Source organism: Podarcis filfolensis (assembly GCF_964270895.1).
Source record: "Podarcis filfolensis genome assembly, chromosome: 16".
Lineage (NCBI taxonomy): Eukaryota > Metazoa > Chordata > Lepidosauria > Squamata > Lacertidae > Podarcis > Podarcis filfolensis.
In genome coordinates this window covers 23,888,383-23,915,007 of record NC_139620.1, presented here as the reverse complement: position 1 = coordinate 23,915,007, position 26,625 = coordinate 23,888,383, and the positions used below count along the sequence as shown (strand labels likewise).

The 26,625-nt window shown below is 46.0% G+C and overlaps 2 protein-coding genes across 2 annotated transcripts in view; both read right to left on the bottom strand.

The window, feature by feature from the left end:
* Window positions 1-417: 417 nt before the first annotated feature.
* Window positions 418-7,525, bottom strand: LOC310751281 (uncharacterized protein). Its single transcript, XM_083590564.1, has 6 exons — window positions 5,689-7,525; window positions 5,085-5,168; window positions 3,807-3,994; window positions 3,632-3,710; window positions 1,815-2,024; window positions 418-1,114 (listed from the first exon to the last, which is right to left on the bottom strand). The coding sequence occupies exons 1-6, from the start codon at window positions 5,947-5,949 to the stop codon at window positions 1,055-1,057; spliced, it is 882 nt and encodes a 293-aa protein (XP_083446690.1). The 5' UTR covers window positions 5,950-7,525; the 3' UTR covers window positions 418-1,054.
* LOC310750936 (uncharacterized protein) overlaps window positions 5,702-26,625 on the bottom strand; it is a gene marked incomplete at its 5' end in the record, with an annotated part of 28,571 nt that continues 7,647 nt past the window's right edge. The window contains 15 exons of the mRNA XM_083589332.1: window positions 5,702-5,827; window positions 8,943-9,136; window positions 11,347-11,466; window positions 13,498-13,680; window positions 14,085-14,165; window positions 14,913-15,008; window positions 17,245-17,307; window positions 19,066-19,284; window positions 20,279-20,434; window positions 21,782-21,902; window positions 23,028-23,140; window positions 23,282-23,374; window positions 25,086-25,236; window positions 26,196-26,250; window positions 26,402-26,488. Coding sequence (XP_083445458.1) covers window positions 8,945-9,136; window positions 11,347-11,466; window positions 13,498-13,680; window positions 14,085-14,165; window positions 14,913-15,008; window positions 17,245-17,307; window positions 19,066-19,284; window positions 20,279-20,434; window positions 21,782-21,902; window positions 23,028-23,140; window positions 23,282-23,374; window positions 25,086-25,236; window positions 26,196-26,250; window positions 26,402-26,488 — 1,730 coding nt within the window. The 3' untranslated portion in view covers window positions 5,702-5,827; window positions 8,943-8,944. The remainder of the gene's footprint in view (window positions 5,828-8,942; window positions 9,137-11,346; window positions 11,467-13,497; window positions 13,681-14,084; window positions 14,166-14,912; window positions 15,009-17,244; window positions 17,308-19,065; window positions 19,285-20,278; window positions 20,435-21,781; window positions 21,903-23,027; window positions 23,141-23,281; window positions 23,375-25,085; window positions 25,237-26,195; window positions 26,251-26,401; window positions 26,489-26,625) is intronic.

Sequence of the window (26,625 nt, the reverse complement as noted above, 5' to 3'; positions counted from 1 at the left end):
AGGGACCCCCAAGGGTCATCTAGTCCAACCCCCTGCTATGCAGGAATTGCAGCTAAAGAAAATCCCTGACAGGTGCCCCCCCAATCTCTGCTAAAAACTTCCAATGAAGGAGATTCCATCACCTTTTGAGGGATACCGTTCCACTATCCAACAGTTCTTACTGTCTAGTTCTTGTTCAGCATCATCAATTTGAACTCCTTTTACTTCCATTTCAAAAATTTGATTAGAAATCCTACTGTTATTATTTTTTAAAGATAAAGGCTTATTCTGACAAATTTATCACCACTTGCTAGGAATCTCTTAGGAACCCTTTGCCATCCTTGGTTGCCATTATAGCACAATTATAGCCATAATCACACAACTGACCAGATTAGCCGCAAACAGCTGCCCAAACTCAGCACTTTTATTTTTTTAAAAAAAGTTCCCCATCACATCATTTTATGTGTTACATTTATATCCCACCTTTCTTCGAAGCTCAATGTGGCATGAATGCTTTGACCCCTCTCCATTTTTTCCTCACAACAACCCTGTGAGGTAGGTTAGGCTGAGAGTCAGTGATGGGCAGGGAGGTTAATGGCTGAGCAGGGATTTAGAACCCTGGTTCTCCCAGGTCTGACACTAACCACTATACCACGCTGGCTCTCTGTTTAGTATTATAAAAATGAATTTCCTACTTGTAGATGGCACATGTGTTTGCGGAGCAGTCTATAGCCGATGAAAGCTTATGCCAGAATACATGTGTTAGTCTTTAAGGTGCTACATGATTCTTTGCTGCAAGAGACTAATATCTCGGGTCCAGCTTTCAGGCTTCCCAGAGGCATCTAATTGGCCACCAGAGACATCTAGTTGCCCAATGTGAGAACAGGAAGCTGGGCGAGTTGGACCTCCAGCTTCAGAGCTCTTGTGATGTCCTCAAACCAGCAGCTTCAAAATCTGCTCTTCCGGTCATGGTTATTCCTTCCTCTGCTGTACTCCGCACAAAGCACCATTACTGGGTGAAGCTTTTCCGACTTCCTCGCTGTTGTGACGCCTCATCTGTCCCATTCGGACTGTTCTACTTCCAGCTGCTCTTCCTGTGCAACTGAGAGGAGGAGAGCTCTGATGTCAGGTGCCTCTGAAATGCAGGAAGGGGCGTGGGATACAGGATGTGTAAGATGATGCGATTGTGGAGAAAGTGGATCAGGCAGAAAACTCATATTGCTAGAATTCAGGGCCAGTCAGTGAGGTGGAATGGTGGAAAATACAGTGGTATCTCAGGTTACATATGCTTCAGGTTGCAGACGCTTCAGGTTACAGACTCCGCTAACCCAGAAATAGTACCTCGGATTAAGAACTTTGCTTCAGGATGAGAACAGAAATCGTGCGACGGTGGTGTGGCAGCAGCAGGAGGCCCCATTAGCTAATGTGGTGCTTCAGGTTAAGAACAGTTTCAGGTTAAGAACGGACCTCCAGAACGAATTAAGTACGTAACCAGAGGTACCACTGTACAGGAAAATGCAATATGCTACGCACACACATGTAAAATAACAGACTGCAAAATATAGATAAATGCATAATTTTTGTTTTGCTCGCCATTGTGAAATGCTATGGACAGCCATTCAAAATCTTCAGTTTCTCGGTACTCCGCAGGCCACTTTCAAGCATATCTTCTCCCCCATATGGACTAGAAACTCGCCTTAAAAAATTGAAACAGCTTCTCAGTAAGCCAAATAATTCTCAGTGGGTTCCCCCCCCCACCCCGCCAGTGCTCCTGCGGAATTAAGACCTTGTCCTTTCTACTCCCCTGTCCCCAAAGAGCTGAAACAAGCTCTTGCCTTGCTTCTGCAGGTGAGATCTCCCCGCAAATGGCCATAGCTACTTGTGCTGCCTCTGCAATACAGGGCATTCTCCGCCCTCAGTTCTCGGATTCGTCTCTGCAGGTGCTGCAGCAGTCTTGGGGTGCTGAAGAGGCGCTGGCTGGAGAAAGGGTCTGCATTCAGTGCCGGAGAACAGAGTGGGCCGGGGTGCAGGTATTCATTTCGGCCCTGCAAAAAGCAGGTAGGAGAGAGGAAGGAAAAGCTGTAAAATGCAGCAGAAAGGACTGAGGTCATCAACTAGGAGAGACAAACGTCAGGAGGGGTGAGGCCCTCCAGGGCTCAGTCTGGCCTGCCAGACTCTCCCCAAGGATACAGCCCCCTCAAGTGCTTTTGTCTAGTTAGAGTCTGTCCTGCAACTGTGTCCCTTGGGTGGAGGGCAGAGAGTGGAAACTAACCTACTGTACAAAGGTAAAAAACTCGTGTTGCCTGGCCCACTTTTGCCTTGGGCTCTGCCCACCACTGGCATGTGGCCCCAAGACATAGCTGTCAACTTACAGATTTGAAAATAAGGGACCAGCAGCCTCGAAAATAAGGGATCAGAAGCCAAAATAAGGGATTTCAGCCAACCAGCTGAAATACGAAGTTAAAAGGGACCAGATAATTTTGGAGAGCAGCGCCGGTTTTTAGCCATTCATTTCCAGAGGTTGCTGCTCAAGACACCAGCTGAAGAAACACTGCAATTAAATAACTACAAGCAGCAACCACTTTTTGCGCAAAACAAAGTCCAAGCTACGAAGATGCTGCTGCAGTTCTGTATCTTTTCTCTCATGCTCCATGTGCAGCTCTCAGTTCCATCAGGAGGGGCGGGAGGAAGGGGGGGGGGGAATAGCGCCCGGAGTAAACCCGCAGATCAGACCATCTATGCTAGTCTACCACTACAAATCTATGGGAGAAGCGCTTGCGGTCCTTTCTCCGCTTTCCCCCTCTATGGTTAGCCCTTGGAACACCTGCCAGCACCTTCTTCTCCTCCTCTCTCTGAACTGCTTTCTCTATGGTTGCCCTTGCTCTCCTCTCAAGGCTCCTCAGCAATTCATAGGCCGCGCCAGACTGCCCATCTCATGCGGATCCTTCAGCGGCGCAACTGCAGTACGGCCTAGCGGGAGCGGCGGGCAGAGCGGAGGCCCCAGGCACAGACGCTCAGTTTGGCGGCCGCAAGGAGGATGGCGGCGGAAGGGCCAGAGGCTTCCGCCAGTCCCGGCGGGAAGGAGCTCCTGGGCGCCGAGGCTGGTGAACGGAGGCCAGAGGGGGGCGGGCCAGGCAGCCAAGCAACACAGTTGGAGCCTCCCTCCTCCCTGGCCGGCAGGGAGGGAGGGAGAGGAGCTGCTTCCTTTGAAACCCGGGAAATTTAAGGGACATCATCAATAAGGGACAGCAGTGGGACACGGCGCTGGGATAAGGGAGTTTCCCGCCAAATAAGGGACGGTTGACAGCTATGCCCCAAGATGGTTGCCCAGATTCATACCCAGGTCAGACCAGTGGCCCATCTGGATTGGAATCATCTGCACTGACTGGCAGCAGCTCTGCAGGATTTCAGATGGAGTCTCTCCCGGCCCTACCTGGGATTGAACTGGGGACCTTTTGCATGCAAGGCAGATGCTCTGCTGCTGAATCACACCCCTTCCCTGATGCTCTAGCACTGGACTGCAGTCTTGCTGGACAAGAGAGGTGCATGGAGGCAGTGGCTCAGTGTGAACAGAGCAGGGGTCCCAACTCTCACATTGCCCAAAGGGGGCAGGCCTTTGCCAAACGCCTCCCAAGCGCCCCTTCACCTTTACCATGCAGAACTGTCTGAATTCCAAACCGGATGCCTCCAGGTTCCTGTGAAAATCCATGGGCTTGTCCCTGGACAGGCGCCTGCAAGGGGAGAGAGAAACCGCAAAACCTCTCACCATGGGTGTAACCCGTTCTCCCAATTGACGTGTACTTTCAGATAGCTCTTGGGGTCCTCACCTCTCCACCTCCACCTCCAGCTCCTCCTTAAACTCACTGGCCAGTTGGCAGGATGTCCGGCCCTTCCCACTTCTCTGGCTTTGCTGCTCTCCATCCTTCTGCAGCTGCTGGCGTAGCGATGCGTCTTCCTTCCCCGCCGTCTCCTTCACCCAGCTGCTCTGCAAGGTGGCGATGTCTTCCAGGTGCTCCTGAAGGGGAACCGGATTGCCCGGGCTCAGTGGCAGAGCTTTTCATGAAGAAGGGTGCTAGATCTGGAATGACCCCCCGCCTGAAACCCTGGAGAGCTGCCAATGATCTGACTCCCCAGCAGAACTTGCAGGCTTGGCAAACATTTTCACCGCCAAGCATCAACCCTGTTCCATGTTGCCACAGATGGTGGCTGACCTTTGTCCGGAATGGTTGGCTGATGTTCCATCAAATGGGACAGGAATTGGGCTCCTGATAGCTGGGAATGGCTTCCTAGCCTTTGGAATGAGATTCCCACCAGCTTACAGGGATGTGTTCAGCCCCACCAAACAATAGCACCTCTCCCCTCCTGCCCCTTTCCTTCTGACCGTGGAGCCACCCTCTCCTCCGTGAATTTGCCTAATCCTGTTTTAAAGCCATCCAAATTGGTGGCCATCCCTGCCTCAGGGCCACCAATGAAATTGGAAGGTTCCAGGTAGAAAAGAGAAAATATTTCTTCAAGCAGTGCATAGTTAGAACTATGGAACCTGCTTCCACCAGTTCTAGCATTATAGAAGAGGAGCTTTACTTCACTGACTATTTTATAATTTTAAGAAATGCTTTGTGGGCTGAACATTCTTTTTCCTTTGCATGTGCAGCTGTGGATAGGTGTTCTTTTAAACCCGGGCCCTCTGATCAGAAGGTCGGCAGTTTGAATCCTCATGACGGGGTGAGCTCCCGTTGCTCGGTCCCTGCTCCTGCCAACCTAGCAGTGCGAAAGCACATCAAAGTGCAAGTAGATAAATAGGTACCGCTCCGGCGGGAAGGTAAACAGCGTTTCCATGTGCTGCTCTGGTTCGCCAGAAGCGGCTTAGTCCTGCTGGCCACATGACCAGCTGTACGCCAACACTGGCCAGCTGTACCGGCTCCCTCGGCCAATAAAGTGAGATGAGTGCTGCAACCCCAGAGTCGGCCACGACTGGACCTAATGGTCAGGGGTCCCTTACCCTTTACCTCTGACATTGCATGAAACACAGCAGTTAAAATCCAGAGGAAGGCAGCCACAGCTGCACAGAGCTATTGGGGGGGGGCGGGGCGGCGGCTTTTGCTCACCTGGACTAGTTGCTCCTTCAGAGCATCTAGAGCCGACTGGTTTTCCAGGTGAAGCTTCTCCTGCTGCTGCCTCAGCTCCCGCTCCTGACATGGCAGAAAAGGCACAGCAGTTGGCCAGACAATTAGAGGACTGCACTTGGAATGGATGTATCAAAAGCTGCCTCCTACTGAGCTGGGGTTATATACTGTATTTTTTGCTCTATAAGACTCACTTTTTCTCTCCTAAAAAGTAAGGGGAAATGTCTGTGCGTCTTATGGAGCGAATACAGGCTGCGCAGCTATCCCAGAAGTCAGAACAGCAAGAGGGATCGCTGCTTTCACTGTGCAGCGATCCCTCTTGCTGTTCTGGCTTCTGAGATTCAGAATTTTTTTTCTTGTTTTCCTCCTCCAAAAACTAGGTGTGTCTTGTGGTCTGGTGCGTCTTATAGAGCGAAAAATACAGTACTCCACTCTGGTGTTCTGCGCTCTGGCCGGCAGCCAATTTCTCTCCCATCATTAATGGAGCAAACCTGTTTGATCCCAAACCCTCCTTGCTCAGTGGCCCCCAGGCTGCCTTAGTTATATTCCACCCCCAGGCAAGAGATGGCAGCTCAACTCCATTCACCTTCTCCCTCTGGGTCTGAAGGGCCTGGTGCTTCTGCGCCTCTGCCTCGTGCTTTAGTTCTCGGAGGTAGTGCTGAGTTTCTTCCGTCACCTTTTGCAAGGCCCGGAGGGCGTGGCTGGAGGAGAGGAGCGCTGGCTTCCTTGGGGGGTGAAGAGAGGTAGCCTGAGATAGCAGCCAGGACTTCCGGGGTCTTTGGGGGAAAGTGAAGTCACTTAGCAGGTCAACCCCCCCCCCCAAAAAAAATTCACACTCCAGAAGCATTTTTACTGGGCATTGTAGGAAGTGATATAAATAGAAAGGAATGTAAATTGTTTTTATATGCAACAACGGCAGCAAGAATATTATTGGCACAAAAATGGAAGCAAGAAAAATTACCAACGAAAGAAGAATGGAGGATGAAATTAATGGACTATGCAAAACTAGATAAACTAACAGGAAGGATTCGTAATCGGCGGAACCAGAAATTCACAGAAGACTGGAGTAAATTTATAGATTATATGAAAAGTATTTGTGATGATCAGACTACGTTTGTAGGTTTGCAAGAAGTTTTGTGAGGAGAATTATTGGAACTACTGCAAAAATGGATTAAGGGGAGGAGGGTTAGTTAAGACAATTAAAGGCAATATGAATTTAAGAAATGCATAAAATGCGGTTAAAATGGTGGATCATCAGAGGCGCTGATGGAAGTCCAAAAAAAAGATTGTATAAGTGGTGAAGTTTTGTGGTATGTTTTATAATTTATATGTTAAAACTAATAAAAATTATTTTTTTAAAAAATTCACACAATCCCTTCCTCCGTGTAAACGCAACGCACGAACAGGCCGCAAAGCCACAGGCCAACGCGAGCCTGTGGAGAAAAACAAGGTACTCCCATGGTTTAGCGACTGGGCTGTTGGACTCATCCCCAGCTGGCTGTGAAAATCACTGGGTGGCCCATTGACTGAGAGAACACAACTGTCCTGGCCTGCCTCACAGGGTTGTTGTGAGGATAACATGTTGGGGGGGGAACTGTGTGCCTGAACTCTTTGGGGGGGTGGGATGTGCAGGCTAAACATGGGCCATAGATAAGATGCCAACTCTCTGATAGCAACAAATAGTATTTTAAGGACTTCGAAACCGGATTTGGCCCCCTGGACCTGAGGTTTGCCCTCACTCCAGTCAATGGGGATTGTAGTTAAAAAACAACAACTTTTTTTTAAACACCCAAAAGACCAGAAGTAAAACTGGGATATAATAGGTTTTGAATTACCCAAGAAAGATGTAAAGTTACTTTTGTATGCCACAACTGCTGCTCGAATTTTGGTAGCCAAGAAATGGAAAACACAAGAATTACCAACTGTGAAAGAATGGCAGATGAAAATGATGGAATATATGGAGTTGGCTGACCTTACTGGAAGAATCCACGACCAGAAAGAAGAGGAATACCAAGAAGAGTGGAAGAAATTTAAAGACTATTTGAATAAATATTGTAATATTAAAAATTAGAAATTACTTGAAAGCACCAAATAGGCCTAGGATTAAATTAGGAATTAGTTAAATAAATGAGATCTAGAACTTCAAGAAAAGTTAAGAAATCGGATTTTAATTGGAATATTGTGTGTTACTAATGATATTAGAAAACTGCTACATTCAAATACAAGGAAATTCAGATGGGTGGGCCCACAGGAAGTCAAAAATATGTTTATGAGGTTAGGAGATTAATTAATCAATTAATTTGTGTTGTTTAGGTGTTTGTTGTTATGTTTTTATTTTCTTTTTTGTTTAGATTTGTGGTTTTGTTTCTTTTTTCTTTGTTGTAGTATGTGTTATATTTGTAAGAAACAATAATTATTATTTTTTTAAACTGTAAACTGTATATGCAGACAACAGGAAGGTGTGAAGCTATTTTGGAGAAATAAAAGCAAAGCCTCCCCACCCCCTGAAATCAGGTTGCAGAGCTAAAAAAACAAACAAACCAAAGAGGTGATGGGGGAATCATGTGCTGAGATTCCCGCATCGCAAGGGGTTGGACTAGATGCCCCTCAGGGGTCCCTTACAACTCTGCCATTCTATGAGTCCATGAAAGGCAGGAAGCTAGAAAGTGGCTAGGGCTGAATTTATTATTAGAATGGGAATTAAAGGATGAAGAAATAAAAGAAGTTATGATTAAATGGGCATGTGATATAGGATATGTAATTCGGCTGGACCAATGGGAGAAATTATGGAAATATGATATTAAATTCACGGCATGTTATACAATAAGAGAAAATTTTATGAAAATGGTGTACCAATGGTACTTAACTCCAGTAAAAATGGCTAAAATTTACAAATTAAAATCGAATACCTGTTGGAGATGTAAAAAAGAAATAGGAACAATGTTTCACATGTGGTGGGAATGCCGACCTATTAAACAATTCTGGAACGAAATCTATGAAGAACTCAAAAAGATGTTTAAAATATCTTTCAGAAAAAACCCGGAGGCATTCCTTTTAGGTTTAATTACAAATGATATCCCCGAAAATCAAAGGAAAGTATTCCTTTATGCAACAACAGCTGCCAGGATGCTTATAGCTAAAAACTGGAAAGGCAGAAAAATTCCATCAGTGAAAGATTGGCAAATTAAATTTTGTGAATACATAAATCTGGCAAGACTCACAGCTTACATAAGGGGACAATCGGACCAGAAATTATTAAAAGAATGGGGTTGTGCTAAAGAGTATATGAAAAAACATTGTTCTGGAGTTAGTATATTGGTATGTAATGAATGATGCTTTACAGGGTTAAAGGAAAAGAAAAATGGTGTAAAAAAAAAAAAAGTACCAAGGTGGAAGTAATCTAATTAGACACAACAACACAGTAAGAGTAAATTTTTTGAGGTCTTAGAACAAAGAAAGGAAGTCAATTTGTGTTTATGTACGTAATGATATGGTTTTTTTTCTGTAGATGTGTGCTTTTTCGTTGTTGTTTAGTTTAGTCTTGTTTCCTTTGTTTTGTTTTTTTCTTTCGTTTTCTGTTTTTTTTTTTTTTCCTATATGTTCCGGGGATTTTTGTTTGTATAGTATTATTTTGGATTCAATGTTTGTAATTTTTGTTATGATTCTGCATTGAAAATAAATAAATAAATAAATAAATAAATAAATAAATAAATAAATAAAGTGGCTAGGGCTGGTGGAGGCGAGATAAAATGTAAAGAACTAATTTCAACCCAGGAAGAGTTCCGTGTTTCTGCAAAAGCAATGCCATTCAGCTCCCTCCCCTCTGGATCCAACTTGTACCCTTACAGCGTCTGGGGCAGGCCAGCCCTTTGGGGTAGCAGGTCCCGGAGTCTCTGGCATGCTAAGGCAACCTCCCTGGCCAGAGAGTCGTCAGCCCTTGCAGTCTGTGCCTGGGACGTCTTGCGCTGCTCGGCCAGCAGGAGGCGCCGCTCTTCCTCCGTTCGCTGCAACTGCATTCGCCACTTTTCCTTTTCCTAGGCAGAGAGAGAGAGACAGAAAGCACGCTGCCTTGATCAGAGATCGCTGATGCACCCCAGGCTTGTCACAGCTAACAATTACAGTGGTACCTCAGGTTACATACGCTTCAGGTTACAGACACCTCTAACCCAGAAATAGTGCTTCAGGTTAAGAACTTTGCTTCAGGATGAGAACAGAAATCGTGCTCCGGTGGCGCGGCGGCAGCAGGAGGCCCCATTAGCTAAAGTGGTGCTTCAGGTTAAGAACAGTTTCAGGTTAAGAATGGACCTCCAGAACGAATTAAGTACTTAACCCGAGGTACCACTGTACACGGTATCGGTGTGGAAAGACTAACAGGTCCCAGATTCTTTATTTTAATATATATAATTTTTATTAAATTTTCTGTTTTACTCATTTTTACATCCTTAAGATATCAGTGACTTCTTCTCTTTCCATAGTTCCTTTTACATATCACGAATCCCTGCATGTTTTACAGAAACTATACTATTCCATTATCACACCCATCATAACTTATTTACGCTGTTGAATTTATCTTAATGCTGCCAGCGTTTTCAGCTGTACAAAATTATTTCCCATATATTCAACGAACGTTTTCCAACCTTCTCTAAATGTATGTTCGTCTTGTTCTCTTATTCTATATGTTAAGCCTGAGAGCTGCGCATATTCTGTCAACTTAAGTTGCCATTCTTCTTTGGTTAGGACCTCGCTCGTTTTCCATTTTGGGGCTAACAAAACACAGTTCGCAGTGTCAAACAACCATTTTTGACACCTGGGAATTTCAGTCTGAATTATCCCCAATGAAAAGGACTCTGTTTTTTGGAGGGGAAGTACTTTTAAACATTTTTTTTCCAATTCATTATGGATCATTTCCCAGTACTCTTTTACTCTTTTACAAGTCCACCACATCTGAAAGAACATTCCCTCCACCTCTTTGCATCTCCAGCACTTATCTGATTCAGTCTTATACAAGGTCCCAGATTCGGTACCCAATGGCTGGGAATGTCCCCTGCCTGAAACGCGGGAGAGCTGCTGCCAGTCAGTGCCAACAACACTGAACTAGATGGACCAACTTCCTATTTAATGCAACTGCTTTTTTTAAAAGAACCATAAGGACTAGAGTCTTGATTTATTTTTAGGCTAAGGGCAGTATAGTTCAGTAGAAGAGCACTCGCTTTGCATGCTAAAAAGGTCCCAGGTTCCGTTCCCAATGGCATCTCCAGGTAGGGCTGGGAAAAGACTCCATGCCCAAAACATCTGGAGAGCTGCTGCCAGTCAGTGTAGGCAATACTGAACTAGATGGACCAGTGGGCTGACACAGTAGAAGGCAGCTTCCCAGGCCATATCTGGCATCAGCCCAGGTCTGCCTGGCTGCCCCTCAGGCTCCCCACTTCCATAGCAGGTTATGGAACTTCAGGGCTGTGCTAAGGTGAGGTTTTGAGGAGGAGAGAGGTGGAACTGCAAAGCCAAACTGTTGTTGCTGTTATAAGAATTCTAAGGTCCCAAATATAAATGTTCATAAATGTACAAGGCAAACACATACATAAGTATTTAACCACGTGTCTGAAATAGTACAGGAGAGCAATCCTGAAGCCAGTTTGACACTTCCAAATTGACCTCAAATATTTGTCTGCAAGGAGAAAGGAAATGGAAAAGCCTCCCCATTGTATTTTTGCTTACAAATCCTGTCCTAAGGGCATATTTGTGTATGAATAGGTTGAGCCTGGGACCTGGGACCCCAGAACTAAAGTATTAACTATCACAAAAGAATGGCCAGGCTGCCCAGGTAATGTAATCAGCGGCCATTATCAGGTATCCTGGCAGACAGCGTTTCTACTGTAGAACACCTCCTTCTGTGATGTACGTAGGATGTTTTAGGGAGGTGGTCTTGGGCATCAGGGTGGGCGATTTCAAAAGTCTATATAACAGCTTGTGCACCATTGTTCTGGGTTCCTCCTCCCTCACGCGTGTGGTGAGTGGGGACCCTGTTGCAACAGTTTAATAAAGATCAGGCTTACTAGCCGCTTTGTTTCTCAATATACTCTGGTCGGTCTCTGTTATTTTCTCCTAAGGACTCTGTACAGGCTCTTGGATACCCCATAAGGGAAAAGGAGCAGGTTTTCCCCTATAACATCCTGAAGCTACAACTCTTGTTTCTGTGGGAAGGGGATCCCAGAGTACACGAAGGGGGTGCCTCTTCCCCGCTCACCAACTCCAGCTCCTCTCGCAGCTTTCTCAAGGCTTCTGCCTTCTCCGCTTGCAGCAGAGCCCGGAGGTCTTCCACGGCCCCCTTCTTCTCCCGAGCCTCGCCTTCCAACACCTGGATCCTCTAGGGCAGAAAAACACATCAGGAGAAGCTGTTTTAATTCAAACCTCCCTGTCCTACTCGCTCCTTCTCCCCTCTCAGGGGTGGGGACCCTGCTTCAGCCCAAGGAGATCAGCCCCAGGGCTGTATCCCTTTGTAGACAACGCTTCCGGGGTCACATGCCACTAGAGGGCGGGGCAGAAGGCAAAAAAGTGGGCGGAGCAATAACACTTATCTTTGGACATTAGGCCATGCACAAACCAGGGGTTCCTCAGCTCTCCACTCCCCGCAAACACACACACACACACACACCGTCACGGGGATTCAAACCACCGACCTTCTGATCGGCAAGTCCTAGGCTATGTGGTTTAACCCACAGAGCCACCTGTGGCCCTAAAATGGTTCATTTTACATAGCACTAAATCCCTGCATATTTTATATAAACTAAACCATTCAGCAGGGATATCTAACAGGTCAACTGCGATCTACTGGTCGATCCCTGAGAGGTTTTGTTGGATCGCGATCGGTTGCTGGGTCCTCCATCAGGCCCTTCGCCCCGCCCTCTAGAACGCTATACCAGAAGACGGATACCTCTCGCTGTGAGGCGATCTCTTGGTGAGCAACTTTTTATATCTATTCCTCCACCCTGATCCCCCCCCAAATGGGGCTTCCCTCCCTAAAAAAGCTCAACAGCTTTGACCTGAACCCTCCCAAAAGGGGTAGATCACTGCCAGTTTTTAATTGTGTGAGTAGATTGCAGTCTCTTGGAAGTTGGCCATTCCTGCCATTCAGCATTCCATGGTTTCTTCCATCAAAATTTATTTACCCTGTTGAATTTATCTTAACGCTGCCAATGTTTTCAAGTGTACACAATTATCCCCCATATATTCAATAAATATTTTCCAATCTTCTTTAAACGAATGTTCTTCTTGTTCTCTTGTTCTCTAAGTTAGATCCGCAAGCTGCACATATTCCAACAGTTTAAGTTGCCATTCTTCTTTGGTTGGGACCTTGCCTGTCCTCCATTTTTGGGCTAACAAAACACAGGCCGCTGTAGTGGCGTACATAAATAACCCTTTTTGACACCTGGGTATTTCCATTTGAATTATCCCCAACAAAAAAGACTGTTTTTTTGGGAAAGATGCTTTTGAATATTTTTCCCCCAATTCATTATAAATTATTTCCCAATGCTCTTTTACACTTTTAATTGATATCGCCTCTTTGTGGCCTGGATGAAGATGTGTGTGCATAGGGAAAATATTTGCACCGCTGCAACGTTGCCTACAGAACAAAAGTACTGTTCTTCTGTCTCCCATTGGCATGCAGCTCCCATAGAAAGGAATGTGCCCCTCAAGACTGCAAAAGTTTTTTCCTGCCTGGTCCATGTGCATCCTTTTCTCTCCATCCCATTCCTTCTGCCAGCGGCTGTCACAGCATAGCTGCCAACCGTCCCTTATTTGGCGGGAAACTCTCTTATCCTAGCGCCATGTTCCTCTGCTGTCCCGGATTGATGATATCCCTTAAATTTCCCGGGTTTCATGCTTGCCCGGCTCGGGAGGGAAGCAGTGACTCGGGGTCCTCTGCCGCGAGAGAGAGCGTGCGCACGAGCTGCCGCGTCTCCGTCTCTCCCTTTTCCCCCCCAGGGGCACACTGTGAGGAGATGGGTGGCGGTGGGCGGGCAGGCAGCCCCTCTCTTGCAAGACTTCCACCATGCTGCCAGGGAAAGCCGGAGGCGGCCTGAGGGAGGAGGAAGAGGAGGGGATGGGGAGTGACGCAGAAGGGCGGCGCTTCAGCGGCTGCGCCGCAACCACCTCATGCCGGGCTCACGGGCGAGAGTCTCCCTCCCTCCCTCCTTCTCTCTCGGGCGGGGAAGGGCCGATGGAACTCCTCGCACCAGGACGACGGCAGCCCCAATGTGCATAAGCTAAGCAAAATCCCTTATTTTGGCTGCTGATCCCTTATTTTCGAGGCTGCTGGTCCCTTATTTTCAAATCTGTAAGTTGACAGCTATGTGTCACAGAGATCACAGAATCGCTCTCCTCTCTCAACAGCTACCTTGCGGAGGTCGGCTGCTTCATCCCGCAAGGCCAGGCTGAGTTTCCTCTCCTTCTCCAGGGCTTCCTGGAGTTCCCCCCGCATCTTCCGCTCCTGCTCCTCCAGGGCCTTGCGCTGCATCTGGAGGGCGGCCCTCGTCTCGGCCTCTCGGCTCTTCCGTTCCTGGAGCAGCGAGTTCTGAGCCTGAGAAGAACAGGGTAGAGCTATGATCCCCAGAGCAGTTTTCGCCATCGCTCCCTCTTCCCAGGGAACTCTGGGGAATTGCAGTTCTGCGAAGGGAACAGAGGGCCTCTCCTAACAACTGTCAGCACCCTTTTTTAAAAAATTGAAGCTAAAACGTTAAACTGCAGGACTTTATTCACCATCAACAATGTGGATTTTTGCCCAAAAGACAGTTAAGAAATGCGTTAGATGTTTTGGAATATTTGAACTGTAGTTGTTTTTCAAATGTTTCAAACTGTTTTGAAATGTTCTTGCTTCCTTTCTATTTTAAAATCTGTTTGCCATAAGGAGGAAAAATGAGCTATAAATGCAAATTAATAATAATAATAATAATAATAATAATAATAATAATAATGTACTCCTACCATTTCCTGAGCTTCCTGCTTTAGCTCCTTGGCTTGCTGTTCCATAGCTTTCTGCTGCTGGGCAATTTCAGCATTTCGCTCCTGGGAAGAAAATGGAAAATAATAATAATAATAATAATAATAATAATAATAATAATAATATTTTATTTATACCCCGCCCTTCCCAGTTCAAAAACTGGGCTCAGGGCGGCTAACAACAAATTTAAAACACTTAATTGTAAAAGCAGCATAAATACAGTATAAAAACATGAATAACAATAAAATTCAAAGTTCAGAAATCAATTTAGGGGAAATCCATCCAATAAGCATTAGATAATCACCAGGGCTAGCTGGCTGAATTAGTCCTACCTGGGCCAGCGAGGAGGCCAGGGGAGAATTAGCTGTGGGGTCTCAGAGCGGGAAAAGCCCACAGAATTAAACCAGAACGGCGGTTAAACTTAGGACAGGGTCAAGAAGTCATTGCCAGCCTGAGAGACGCATTGCCATGTGAGCAATCTTCTGGGTGCTGCATGTGAGGGGGGGACGGGGCCAGAGCAAAAGTGGGCGAGGCCAGATGGCTTGACCCGAGGGCCAGATGGATAGGTGTAAGGGGCCACATTGGGTCTCTGGGCCTGCAGTTCTCCACCCCTGCCTTAAGAACCTATGAATCCATCTAGCTCATTACCGCTGGCACAGTCATAAGCTTGTTGTGGGGTTAAAGGGGAAGACACCCCACCAAGCTTCCAAATTAACCCCTTGAGGAAAAAAGGTTGGGATACAAATGTTATTGCTAGTGCAAGAGCAGCCCAGTAGCAGTCCATGCCTCAAGGCATCGTGGGTAATAGCCACCTTTATGGTCTTGCGAAGGTCTTCTGCTTCTTTCTGAAATTTGGCCGCTTGCTCCTGGAGGGCTCTGGCTTTTGCCTGCTTCAGGCTCTCTGCAAGCTGAGAGAGAGAGAAAGGGGAAAATCAGTCAGAACATGCCACATGTCACCCTGCTTTTGGTCACTCAAAGAGCAACTGCAAATAAATAATAATAATAATAATAATAATAATAATAATAATAATAATAATAATAATAATAATAATATTTATACCCTGCCAAGACCGGGCTCAGGGCGGCTAACACCACAGATAAAAACAATTGATTGAAATACAACTTTAAAAACAAGATTAAAATACAACATTAAAATGCAGCCTCATTTCAGTGGAAACTCAAATCAAAAACTTTTTTTGGGATGAAAATGTCAAGTCTTCACCAAGGCCAACTATCCAGACTGGCCCTACGTGGGCCAGAAAAAAGCCAGGGAAGTCCCCAAATAGAAGTTCCATCACAGAAGGAGAAAGGAAAAAAGAAAAAGGGGGAGGGGATCAAGTTAATTCCAAGCCAAAGGCCAGGCGGAACAACGCTGTCTTACAGGCCCTGCGGAAAGAAATCAGATCCAAAACAACAACAACAACAACGAGAAATAATAATAAAAATATACCACTCTGGGTGGCTTCCAACAAATTAAAATAAAATACAACATCAAACATTTAAAACTTCCCTAAACGGGGTTGCTTTCAGACGTCTTCTAAAAGTCAGGTAGGTGTTTATCTCCTTGACATCTGATGGGAGGGTGCCACTACTGAGAAGGCCCTCTGCCTGGTTTCCTGTAACTTCTCACAGTGAGGGAACCGCCAGAAGGCCCTCGGAGCTGGACCTCAGTGTCCGGGCTTAACGATGGGGGTTTATACTGAGTCAAACCATTAATCCAATTAACTCAGTAGTGCCTACACTGGCTGCCAGCAGCTCTCTAGATTTTCAGACAGAGAGTCTTTCCCAATCTTCCTTGAATATGCTGGATATTGAACCCGGGACCTTCTGCATGCAAAGCAGGTACTCCGTCACTGGGCTACAGCCCTTCCTTCAAAATAAAATAAGTTCCCAGTCCTCACAGTTCTGAATTAAAGGGATGGTTAAAATCAGAAGCTGCCTTTCACTGAGTCAGACCATCAGCCTGTCTAGTCCAGTGCTGTCTACACTGACTAGCAGCAGCTCTCCAGGGTTTTGGACAGGGGAAACTGCCAGGAATGGATCCTGGAACCTTCTGGTTTTAACCTTTAAAGCCCTATACGGCCTAGGACCCTCGTACCTACGGGACCGCCTCTCCTGGTATGTCCCACAGAGGACCTTACGGTCTTCAAGCAAAAACATCTTGGAGGTCCCAGGCCACAGAGAGGTTAGGCTGGTCTCAACCAGAGACAGGGCTTTTTTGGCTGTGGCTCCAATCTGGTGGAACACTCTGTCACAAGAGACTAGGGGCCTGCAGGACGTGACATCTTTCTGCAGGGCCTGCAAGACGGAGCTGTTCCACCAGGCCTTTGGCCAGGGCACAGCCTGACTCCCTCCTTTGGCAATCTTCACAGAAATCTAGCCCAATGGTTGCCATCAATTTGATTTCAATTAATTTTATAATGAAATGATTTTAGAATGTTGTATTATTTTATTGTTGTTAACCGCCCTGAGCCCGGCTTCGGCTGGGGAGGGCGGGATATAAATAAAAATTTATTATTATTATTATTATTATTATTATTATTATTATTATTATTATTATTCTGCAAGCCAAGCAGATGCACTGCTCTTCCCCCCAGCAGCACCCACAAAAAGATGGTTAGCAAAGGCTGTAGTGGGGCCAGCAAATTCATGCTGTATGCAGCATTTGGCACTGTGGGGGGGGAGCCAACTTTATTTTTTGCAGAAAATAAGAAGCAAAAGCAACTTCCTAGCTCTAAGGACTATAGAGAAAAACTCTGGCCACGACTCTCAGCCTACAATGAACCGCCCCCAATCACCTCCTGGCGATACCAAAGATGTTGCACGATACAAACAGGCAGCTGCTGGTATTAATTATATTTTGAAATGCTTAAATGTCTGTTTTTAACTTTGTCATTTATGGAGAATTTTAATGGTTTTTTTGTTTTTTTTAATAAACCAAGTTCTATTTACAACCTGTCTTAAATAAAATAGCAATTAAAATGGCTTAATCCAAAGGCAGGATTTGGGTTATGTGGTTGCAGAACAGCCATGAACCACACCAAACCCCAATTACAGCTAAGGCAGTCTGTTTCCTCCTTGCAGTGGGGCTTGAGAAAGAGAAATTCTCGCGGGGAAGGAGCCAAGGGGAGCTGCCATGCCTACCTCTCGCAGGGCCTGCTGCTTTTTGCCCTCCAGCTCTTCCTGCAGCTGAGTAAGTTCTTCCTCCTGCAGGTGGACAGAAAAGATGCCTTCACAGCTGTCTAGTGAGGAGTTCCCTAACGCACATGTGGCGGTACCACCCTTTTGCATCTACAGTGGTACCTTGGTTCTCAAACGCCTTGGGTCTCAAACGCCGAAAACCCGGAAGGAAGTGTTGCGATTTTCGAACATTTTTTGGAAGCCGAATGTCCGATGAGGCTGTCGGCTATTGTTTCTGGGGTGCCTGCGCCAATCAGAAGCCATGCCTTGGTTTTTGAACATTTCAGAAGTCAAACTGACTTCCGGAATGGATTAAGTTTGGTGCTTTGGTTTTGCTATTTATTTTGTGTTTTTGTTTTTGAGGCTTTTTCAGTTCATTTATTTTTGTGACTGTGTGGAACCCAGCTCAGCTACTGATTGATTGATTGATTGATTGATTGTGTGACTGCGGAAATGGATAAAAGCCCCCCATCCAAACAACAACTATCATCAGTGCAAGTAAGAAAATAATAATTTTTATTTTTATCATCTACAATACCGTCTTATTTATTTTATAGCACAGTACGTCGATTATTGCTTTCACTTTATAGACCAATGGTCTAGTTAGATAGTGAAATTCATGTTAAATTGCTGTTTCAGGGGTTGTTTTTAAAAGTCTGGAACGGATTAATCTTTTTGTTTGTTTTTTAATGTATTTTTATTAAAGATTTTCTTGATTTGCAGAAGTATGTGTAATGTCTCTCTCTTGTATTTTTACCATGTAACATTTTTACAAATCAGTTTCATTTGTTGAGACATTAGGAAGAAAAGGGAGAAAGAGGTGGAGTGGGGGGGGAGATGGGGTGGGGGTGGGGTCGGGTGCCGATGTTTCTATTTTACTTAATATATGTGGGGTTTGGTGTCAGCGTTGCTTGTGCAGGTTCTCTGCTGTTCACTTGTGTTCCTTTGGTGGTGAGAGAGGTTGGGGTTGGCCTAGGGTGTGGTTGTTCATTTGTGGTTGGCTGTGGTGGTCTTTGTTTTCATATGTGAGTGGGGTGGGTGGGTGTTTTGGATCAGGTTCGGATTAATCTGTTTTGCATTACAGTGGTACCTCAGGTTAAGTACTTAATTCATTCTGGAGGTCGGTACTTAACCTGAAACTGTTCTTAACCTGAAGCACCACTTTAGCTAATGGGGCCTCCTGCTGCTGCTGTGCCACCAGATCACAATTTCTGTTCTCATCCTGAAGCAAAGTTCTTAACCTGAAGCAATATTTCTGGGTTAGCGGAGTCTGTAACCTGAAGCGTTTTTACCCAAGGTACCACTGTACTTTCTATGGCAAAGCGCGCCTTGGTTTTGGAACGCTTTGGTTTTGGAGCGGACTTCCGGAACGGATTGAGTTTGAGAACCAAGGTACCACTGTACATAAGAACCAAAAAGGAGCCTGGCTTCTGCATCAGACCAATAGCCCATGTAGTCCAGCATCCTCTTCTCACAGTGGCCAATCAGATGCCTCTTCTGGGAAACCCACAAGCAGGACCTGAGTGCAAGAACCCTCTTCCCTCCTGCAGCTTCCAGCCAATGGCATTCAGAAGCATTGCTGCCTCTGGCCATGGGGTCAGAGCACAGCCATTGTGGCTAGTAGACATCAATTGACCTCTTCTCCTTAAATTAGTCCGATCCTTTTTTTAAAGCCACCCCAGTTGGGGCCACCCCCACCCCTGAAGCAGGGAGTTCCACAGTTAGACCGGGCAACAAAGTCGCCACGCACAGAGTTGCAAATCCTGTCCCACAACAAAAAGCCACCTTCTGTTGCCGCAACAAGTCCAGCTGCTTCTTGCGCTCTTCTGCCAGGCTCTCCGCAGTGACGCTCCAAGACGCCTTTTCAGCCTCCAAGGCAGAGACGGTCTGGCACAGCCTCGAGAGCTCCTGCTCCTTCTCCCCAAGGCTTGCCTGCAGAGCCGAGATCCTCCGCTCCAGCCCCTGCACCCGCCGCACGCCGGCCTCACTGGCCCCTGGAGCAACCTGTGCTTGGAGGAAGTCACACAACAGTGGCCTCTCTTGGTGTGAGCAGGCCACAAAGCTGGTGCAGAAGACCCCTGGGAAGATTGACACATGGCAGGTAAGACCTGGGGAAAATTTACGCAGCTGCCACCCTTCCCCAGATGCACAGCCAACCATAGGGCTGCCGTACGCCTGGAATTTCCCAGATATATCCAGGATTTGTCCGTTGGAAATAGCGTCTGAAAACCGCAAAAAAAAATCCCCGGGAAAACCCCGATGTCAGAAGTGTTGATTTTTTTGGCAAATTTCCTTTAAAATAGCTCAAAATAGTCCCGCCCCCCCAAAGAAAAGCTCAACAACTTTGCCAAAAATAGCTCAAAGTTTTTGAGGTATTTTTTCTTCGATTTATTTTTATTAGTCTTCCAAATTATTACAAATCAAACCAAATTACTTAAATTTAATACAAGTTCTTTTTTTAAAAATCAGGTTTCCCGCTCCTCTTGCGACCATTTCGTTTTGGGCTATTTTTAAGGAAAATCACCCAAAACGACATGTCTGACATAGGTTGCCATACGTCTAGATTTCCCCGGACATTTTTGCGATTTCCGCCTGGAAATACTGCTTCCGACTGAGTATTCTGAATATGCCTGGGAAATTCCAGATGTATGGCAACCGTAGCTTAGCAACCCTGGTGACTGGGCCTCAAAGATGGCTGCCAAGGTCCAATAAAGAAATTGGAGTTCTTGTTGGAAATACACTAAAAAGGATAAACCAAGAACTCAGGCCACAAGTTTCAATATAAGGAATAATTCCTACTCAAGAGTTGAACAGAAAAACGTATATATTCTGCTAAGAATAACAGTTTGAAGCTGATAGTAGATTTAAACACAACGTGTAAGTACGATACACATAGGAATTATTCCTTATATTGAAACTTGTGGCCTGAGTTCTTGGTTTATCCTTTTTAGTGCCAAGGTCCAATGGCATGAGCCCAGAGCCTGCCTAGCATTCCTACCTCCTGCAGTGGTCCTGCTCCGTCCCCTGAGGTTTCCTTCACAGAGGCCAGCTCTACTCTGGAGGACTTCAGCTGATGCTTCAAGGAAGACAACTTGCCTTCCAGTTGGCTCACCTGGAACTTCAGCTCTTCCCTCTCAGCGGCTAACCGAGACACCTGTTGGAGGAGACAGCAGGTGTTCAAGAGGCCCGTTGCCTGCTAAGGGCATTCAGATCCACAAACTGGCCAGGCTTCCCACAGCCTGGCGGTTGTCAGCTTGTGGCAATGCAGGAGGTGGCTTTCTCACTGGTGAAACTGGGTTTATGGAACACACACCGGGTGTCGAAGCAATGATTCTTCAACCTCAACTTCGTTGGACTGTTCATGTTGTGCGGATGCCTGATTATCGTCTTCTGAACCAACTACACTACTCAGAAAATGGTAAGCGTAATGCTGGTGGTCAACAAAAGAGGTTCAAAGACACTCTCAAGGCAAATCTTAAAACATGTAGTAGAAACACCAACAACTGGGAAACAGTGGCCTGCGAGCGCTCCAGTTGGAGAACAGCCCTTATGAAAGGTGTCATGGGCTTTGAAGACACTCGAACTCAGGACGCAAGGGAGAAACCCGCTAAGAGAAAGGCATGCTTGGCACGCTTGTGATCAACTCCTGCCCGTAAACCTATGTCTCCCCTGTGGAAGGACGTGTGGATCCAGAATGGGCATCCACAGTCACTTACGGACTCACTGTGTTTATGGAAGACAATCTTACTCGTCTACGAGTGATCGCCAAAGAGGAAGAAGATGGAAAACACTCCCTGCTGAAAGAGCATTACAGCAAACGGGCAAGTGTACCAACGATGCTCTCGTTTGCTTGCATTGCGCAGAAACATCTGCATGGCTGGACTGCCGCACACTGCAGAACAGGTAGGGGCACAGCCATGGCTCCGCCCAGTTTTGCCTTTGGCCCCGCCCCAGTGGCATCAGGCCCCCTCCAGAAAGTTGCCCTTGAAGAAGCACGGCCCTCAAGCTGGAAGAAAGCTTCTTAACCCTCACTCTTCTTCTGTGATGGAACTCCTATTTGGGGACTTCCCTGGCTTTTTTCTGGCCCATGTAGGACCAGTCTGGATAGTTGGCCTTGGTGAAGACTTGACGTTTTCATCCCCCAACAGTTTTTGATTTGAGTTTCTACTGAAATGAGGCTGCATTTTAATGTTGTACTTTAATCTTGTTTTTAAGTTGTATTTTAATCAATTGTTTTTATACCGGGTGTTAGCCGCCCTGAGCCCGGTCTTGGCTGGGGAGGGCGGGGTATAAATAATAATAATAATAATAATAATAATAATAATAATAATAATAATAATAATTATTATTATTATTATTATTATTATTAAAGAGATTCCTGTGAAGGGCAGTTATTATTAAAGAGATTCCTGTGAAGGGCAGTCCAAATACTTGGGTTGTGTCTTTGGTTGATGCTGATGAAAGAGATCCCACCGAAGGCTTTGAAACCCTTGCTACTCACGTCTGCCTGGGCAGCCCCATGCTGGCTCCTCTGGCTCCTCAACAGGCTCAGCTCCTGCTCCAGCGCCAGCAGGTCGCTCAGGCAGGCTTCCCGCTTGTACTCCAAGAGTAACAGATCAGCCCTGAGTCACAGAGAACAGCAGGTCAGGCGACGGAAATGGGAAGGAGAGACGGGGAGGGAGAAGGACCTTGTGGCCTCAGGTCAGCAGCAGAGGAGGAAAGGGCGCTGGGCTCGGCATTCTGAAGTAGATTTCTTATTTTGATATCTGTGCCACTGCATTTTAACAGATGCAACTGTCTCGTATAGGGCTTTTATTGTGAAATCGCTACATAGGAAATCAATACAGTGGTACCTGGGTTTTCGAACAGCTTAGTTCACAAACAACTTGGAACCCAAATGCTGCAAAACAGGAAGGAGGTGTTCCGGTTTTCGAATTCTTTTTCAGAAGCCAAACGAGCTCCGTTATGAGTCCCCCTGTTTCCTGTTGCGCTTCTAATTTGTGTCCCCTCCCCCCCGCACAGTAGTTCACGTCTTCCGTTTCCAATTGCAGTGTTCTGAGGTGATAACTGGAGTTTATATTTGGTGCTTTTGTTTTTGCTACTTGTTTTTCGTTTTTCGTTTTGAGGCTTTTTCAGTTAATTTGTTTTTGTGACTATGTGGATTCTAGTTCAGCTACTGATTGATTGATTGACTGATTGACTGTGGAAATGGATAAAAGCCCCCCATGACTATCATTAGTGCAGGTGATATTTTTTTTTAATTTTAATTTTAATCATCTACGATACTGTGTTATTTATTTTATAGTACAGTACATTGATTATTGCTTTCATTTTATGGATCAATGGTCTCGTTAGATAGTAAAATTCATGTTAAATTGCTGTTTTAGCGATTGTTTTTAGAAGTCTGGAACAGATTAATCTGTTTTGCACTACTTTCTATGGGAAAGGGCGCCTTGGTTTTGGAACGCTTTGGTTTTGGAACAGACTTCCGGAACAGATTACATTTGAAAACCAAGGTACCACTGTAATGGCAAGGATAATCATAACAACTGAAACAACAAGAAGATTCCTGCATTGCAGAGGCTGGATGACCCTCGTGGTCCCTTGCTGATGCTGACTCCTTACACCTCTGCGTGATCACTGAGGTGTTTTGGGGAGTCAATGGTTCCCCACCCGGGTCTGAGACCCTAGCTAGACCCGACCTCCATTATCTACGGCCCTGCCCTAGCCACCCCTGCCCCACACACCTGGCCTCATCCACTTGGCTCCGCTTCTCTTCCATGATCAGCTGCAGCCTCCTCGCCTCCCTCTGGCTCTTTTCCAGGGCCTCCCGAAAAGTCTCCAGCTCCAGAGCGACATGCTAGAAAAAGGAGGAAAGTCGTGGGTTCTGCTCCTCTGCCGTCCCCCTCCGGGCCATGGGTAGTTTAGAGCAGGCTGTACAGTGGCTAGACCACGTCCTTTGCCTGTGGGACTCCCTCCCACTAGAGTTTTGGCTCTGTACCTTTTTCTGCTGGAGGACACTCTGCAGGGACACGTCAGCTTTGTGGATCTGGGCCCTTTTCTGCGACAATTTTTCTTCTTCCAATTCCAACTCCTGTCGAACAAAGGCTTTTATCATTATTTTTAAGCCCGTTTGCCTGTCCTACAAAAAGCAAACAAACCCATAAGTCCCGCCCTAAATGTTGGGTTTCTTTTGATCACACTTTCGTCCGTACTTTGCAGTCGTACCCAACTCAGCGCGCTCCAGTCATTTTAACATTTCAAAACTCGACTTCCTTCCTCCTCTTTGTGCGGTTCCTTAAACTGATTTTTTTTCATCACACCTATAAGCAATATTTTTTTCCCTTGTGATGTTATCTGAGTTATTCTTCCTTGCTCATATTTAAATAGCTGCTGTGGATCCAGTTTAGGTTTTATATACATTACCACTCCTCTCTTCTTTGTTACATCACAGGTCTCAAAGTCCTTTCTCAATCTTTTATTAATCAAAACCCTTCTGTGTTTCTTCGCAACGTGTATTTCTTGGAAGCGAATCACTTCCAAATTTAACTTTTTTAACCACATGTTCAGTCTTGTTCCTTTGGGTTTTATTATTAAGTCCATTTACATTCCAAGTTAAGATTTTCAACGCCATCTTGATCTTCGTTTATTTGTCTCTCGTCTCAACCTCTGTTGATTCTTCTTCTTCTAAACCAAGCACCCTGTCTCCTGCTAATTCTTTTCCATATTTTCTCCAGAATTTGCCTGCTTCATTGGGATCCTGACACCTTTGTTTTCTTCCTTTATTTGTAAAAGATACTCCTTCAGGATATTCTCAGCAATAAGGGATTTTATATCTCAGTGCACCTGTCAAATATTTATAATTTACTCTTTTCTTTTACAATTTCATTGGGATTTCTTTCAAATTTTTCTGCTCATCGACCCGAAGGTTTCTTTTCCTTCCCTCTTAGAATTCTAGCCCAGAGTATCCTGCGGGGGACCTTTGTGGAGGGATAACTAGTAAGTTGGAGTCTCAGACAGGTTTTCTTTAAATAATAAAGATTTATTTGAGGCAAGATAGTATGCAACACTAAATGGATTAAACTTAGGTTACTTCAGGAATACAGTGTGATTTCACGTTAATTCGTCCTCAGTTGTTTTTGCGTTATAGGTTTGGTTCCTTTATACGGTGATACGTTCTTTCAGTTATCCACCCCGTTTAACAATCCTGCTCCTGAGGTACTTTAAGTAATAGACCAAAGGGCTCTCCACACCCCCTCCCTTCACTGGGTTTGGGAGTTTCTTCTTTTCCTTAGAAGAATTTCTCCCCTCCAGACTAGATTTGAGTCCCTACTTGTTCCTTTCCAGCTCCTACTTTTCCTGGCTCAACCTCTGGCTCCCAGTAAAATTCCAGTCTATTCCTTCTACAGGACACCACACTCTGTCCTTCTCAATATGCTCAGAGTGGAAGTTGTTTTTCCAGAACCAACTCTTTCTCCCATTCACTCTTTATACCTCAACCTGTCTCCTAACCTGCCTCCCTCATTTCCATCCCTCTTAATCCCTTAACTCCTAACCCCTTAACTGTCTCTCCTCAAATCCTCTCCTTTTAAACTCTCCCTCCTGGAACCACGGCCAATCAGAGGCTGCCGTTCATTAACCATTTGCTGGCAGGGAAAGAAAGAAAAAATAAACATTTATTGTTCCAATCTGTCCAGCAAAACCAAATTTTCTGCCACACCTCTCCCTTCCCAGCTGCACATACCTCAATAGAGAGCCCCTTCCACCTCTGACTTTTGTGATGTTCTCCATCCACCAGGAGTTACCTCGAGGTTTCTGTAGCCTCCCAGCTCAGCTCTCTTCCCACTGGGTTCTGATCCTCTGCTCGCATCCCCCCTCCACGACTCGCTGGCCCTGCATAACCTGGCAAACTCCTCGTCTTCCTCTTTGCTGCCTCCATCACTGCAACCGGGGGACCTGAAAGGCCACAAGAGAAGAAGAAGAAGAAGAAGAAGAAGAAGAAGAAGAAGAAGAAGAAGAAGAAGAGTAGTAGTTTGGATTTGATATCCCGCTTTATCACTACCCGAAGGAGCCTCAAAGCGGCTAACATTCTCCTTTCCCTTCGTCCCCCACAACAAACACTCTGTGAGGTGAGTGGGGCTGAGAGACTTCAAAGAAGTGTGACTGGCCCAAGGTCACCCAGCAGCTGCATGTGGAAGAGCGGAGACGCGAACCCGGTTCACCAGATTACGAGTCCACCGCTCTTAACCACTACACCACAAGAGCAAGGAGCACTGTGATCACCTTGCTGCCTTGCCCCAGAAAGCACACCAGAGAGGGACAGCAGAATTAAGGGCCACAGCATTTGTTGTGTGATTTATGCAGAGCTCAGAACCCCAGGTGGGAGGATTTGGGCCCAGCAGCTAAGATGGACATACATTCCTGGCCAGCATGCACTGCAAGGATGCTTAATAAATTATTTCCTATTGCCTGAAAGGTTATATAGGCAGGACTTGTTTGCTCTGTGCTTTATTTACGCACAGTTTAAATTTCTGCATTGAAAAAAGGTGGGTTCTGTGACCTGCGTGAATCATGCAAATTGTGCACACATTTGCATACTTTATTAAGGTTTCGCTAGCTCACGGGAGGAGCAGGGATACTGAAGTCCTCCTGTCCCCGGCTGCCAGCAACTTATCCAGTCACCTCCCCACCTTTCGTGATTCCAGCAGGCATCGCCCGTAAGCTTTCGCCACCATGAGGGCTAGTGCCTTGTTCTCCAGAAGAAACAATTTAACAAAGTGAAAGTTCAGGTTCACAAGATGTGGAAATGGGAAGAACTGAACTTGAGGCAGGAAAAACGAGAAACTGAGAAAGACCCAAAAATGGACATATTTGGCCATCATTATCTCAACAGTCCAAGGCTCATCAATATTTACCTCAGCAAATCCCGCTGCGGCGGCAAGAGGCTCTTCTTGACACTGAGGCCGGCGGCTATTTAGAAGACAAGAAAAGCACTTGGTCCCAGGTTTTCAGACACAACAGGGAGAGCAAAAGCGCCACCCTGTATTCCCCAGCCCCAAATCCAGCATTTTCCGCTAATGCAAATACTGACATAGCCCTTCCTGGCTCCGGGTAACCTCACCTGCCACAGGTTTGCCCTGAAAGGACTCCATCCAGCCCTGGTTCAGCTCAGACTGCAGATCATGGTGCTGAGAGCCCAAACTGCCACCTAAAGAGAGGACCAAAAGGAAAAACGTCAGAGAAGTTTCAAAGTGGCCTGGCCATGAGAGTCCTAAGAGAGGCTCTCTCTCTCTTTTCAGAGGATTAATTCACCCAGAGTAGTACAGTGCAGTGGTCAGAGCATGA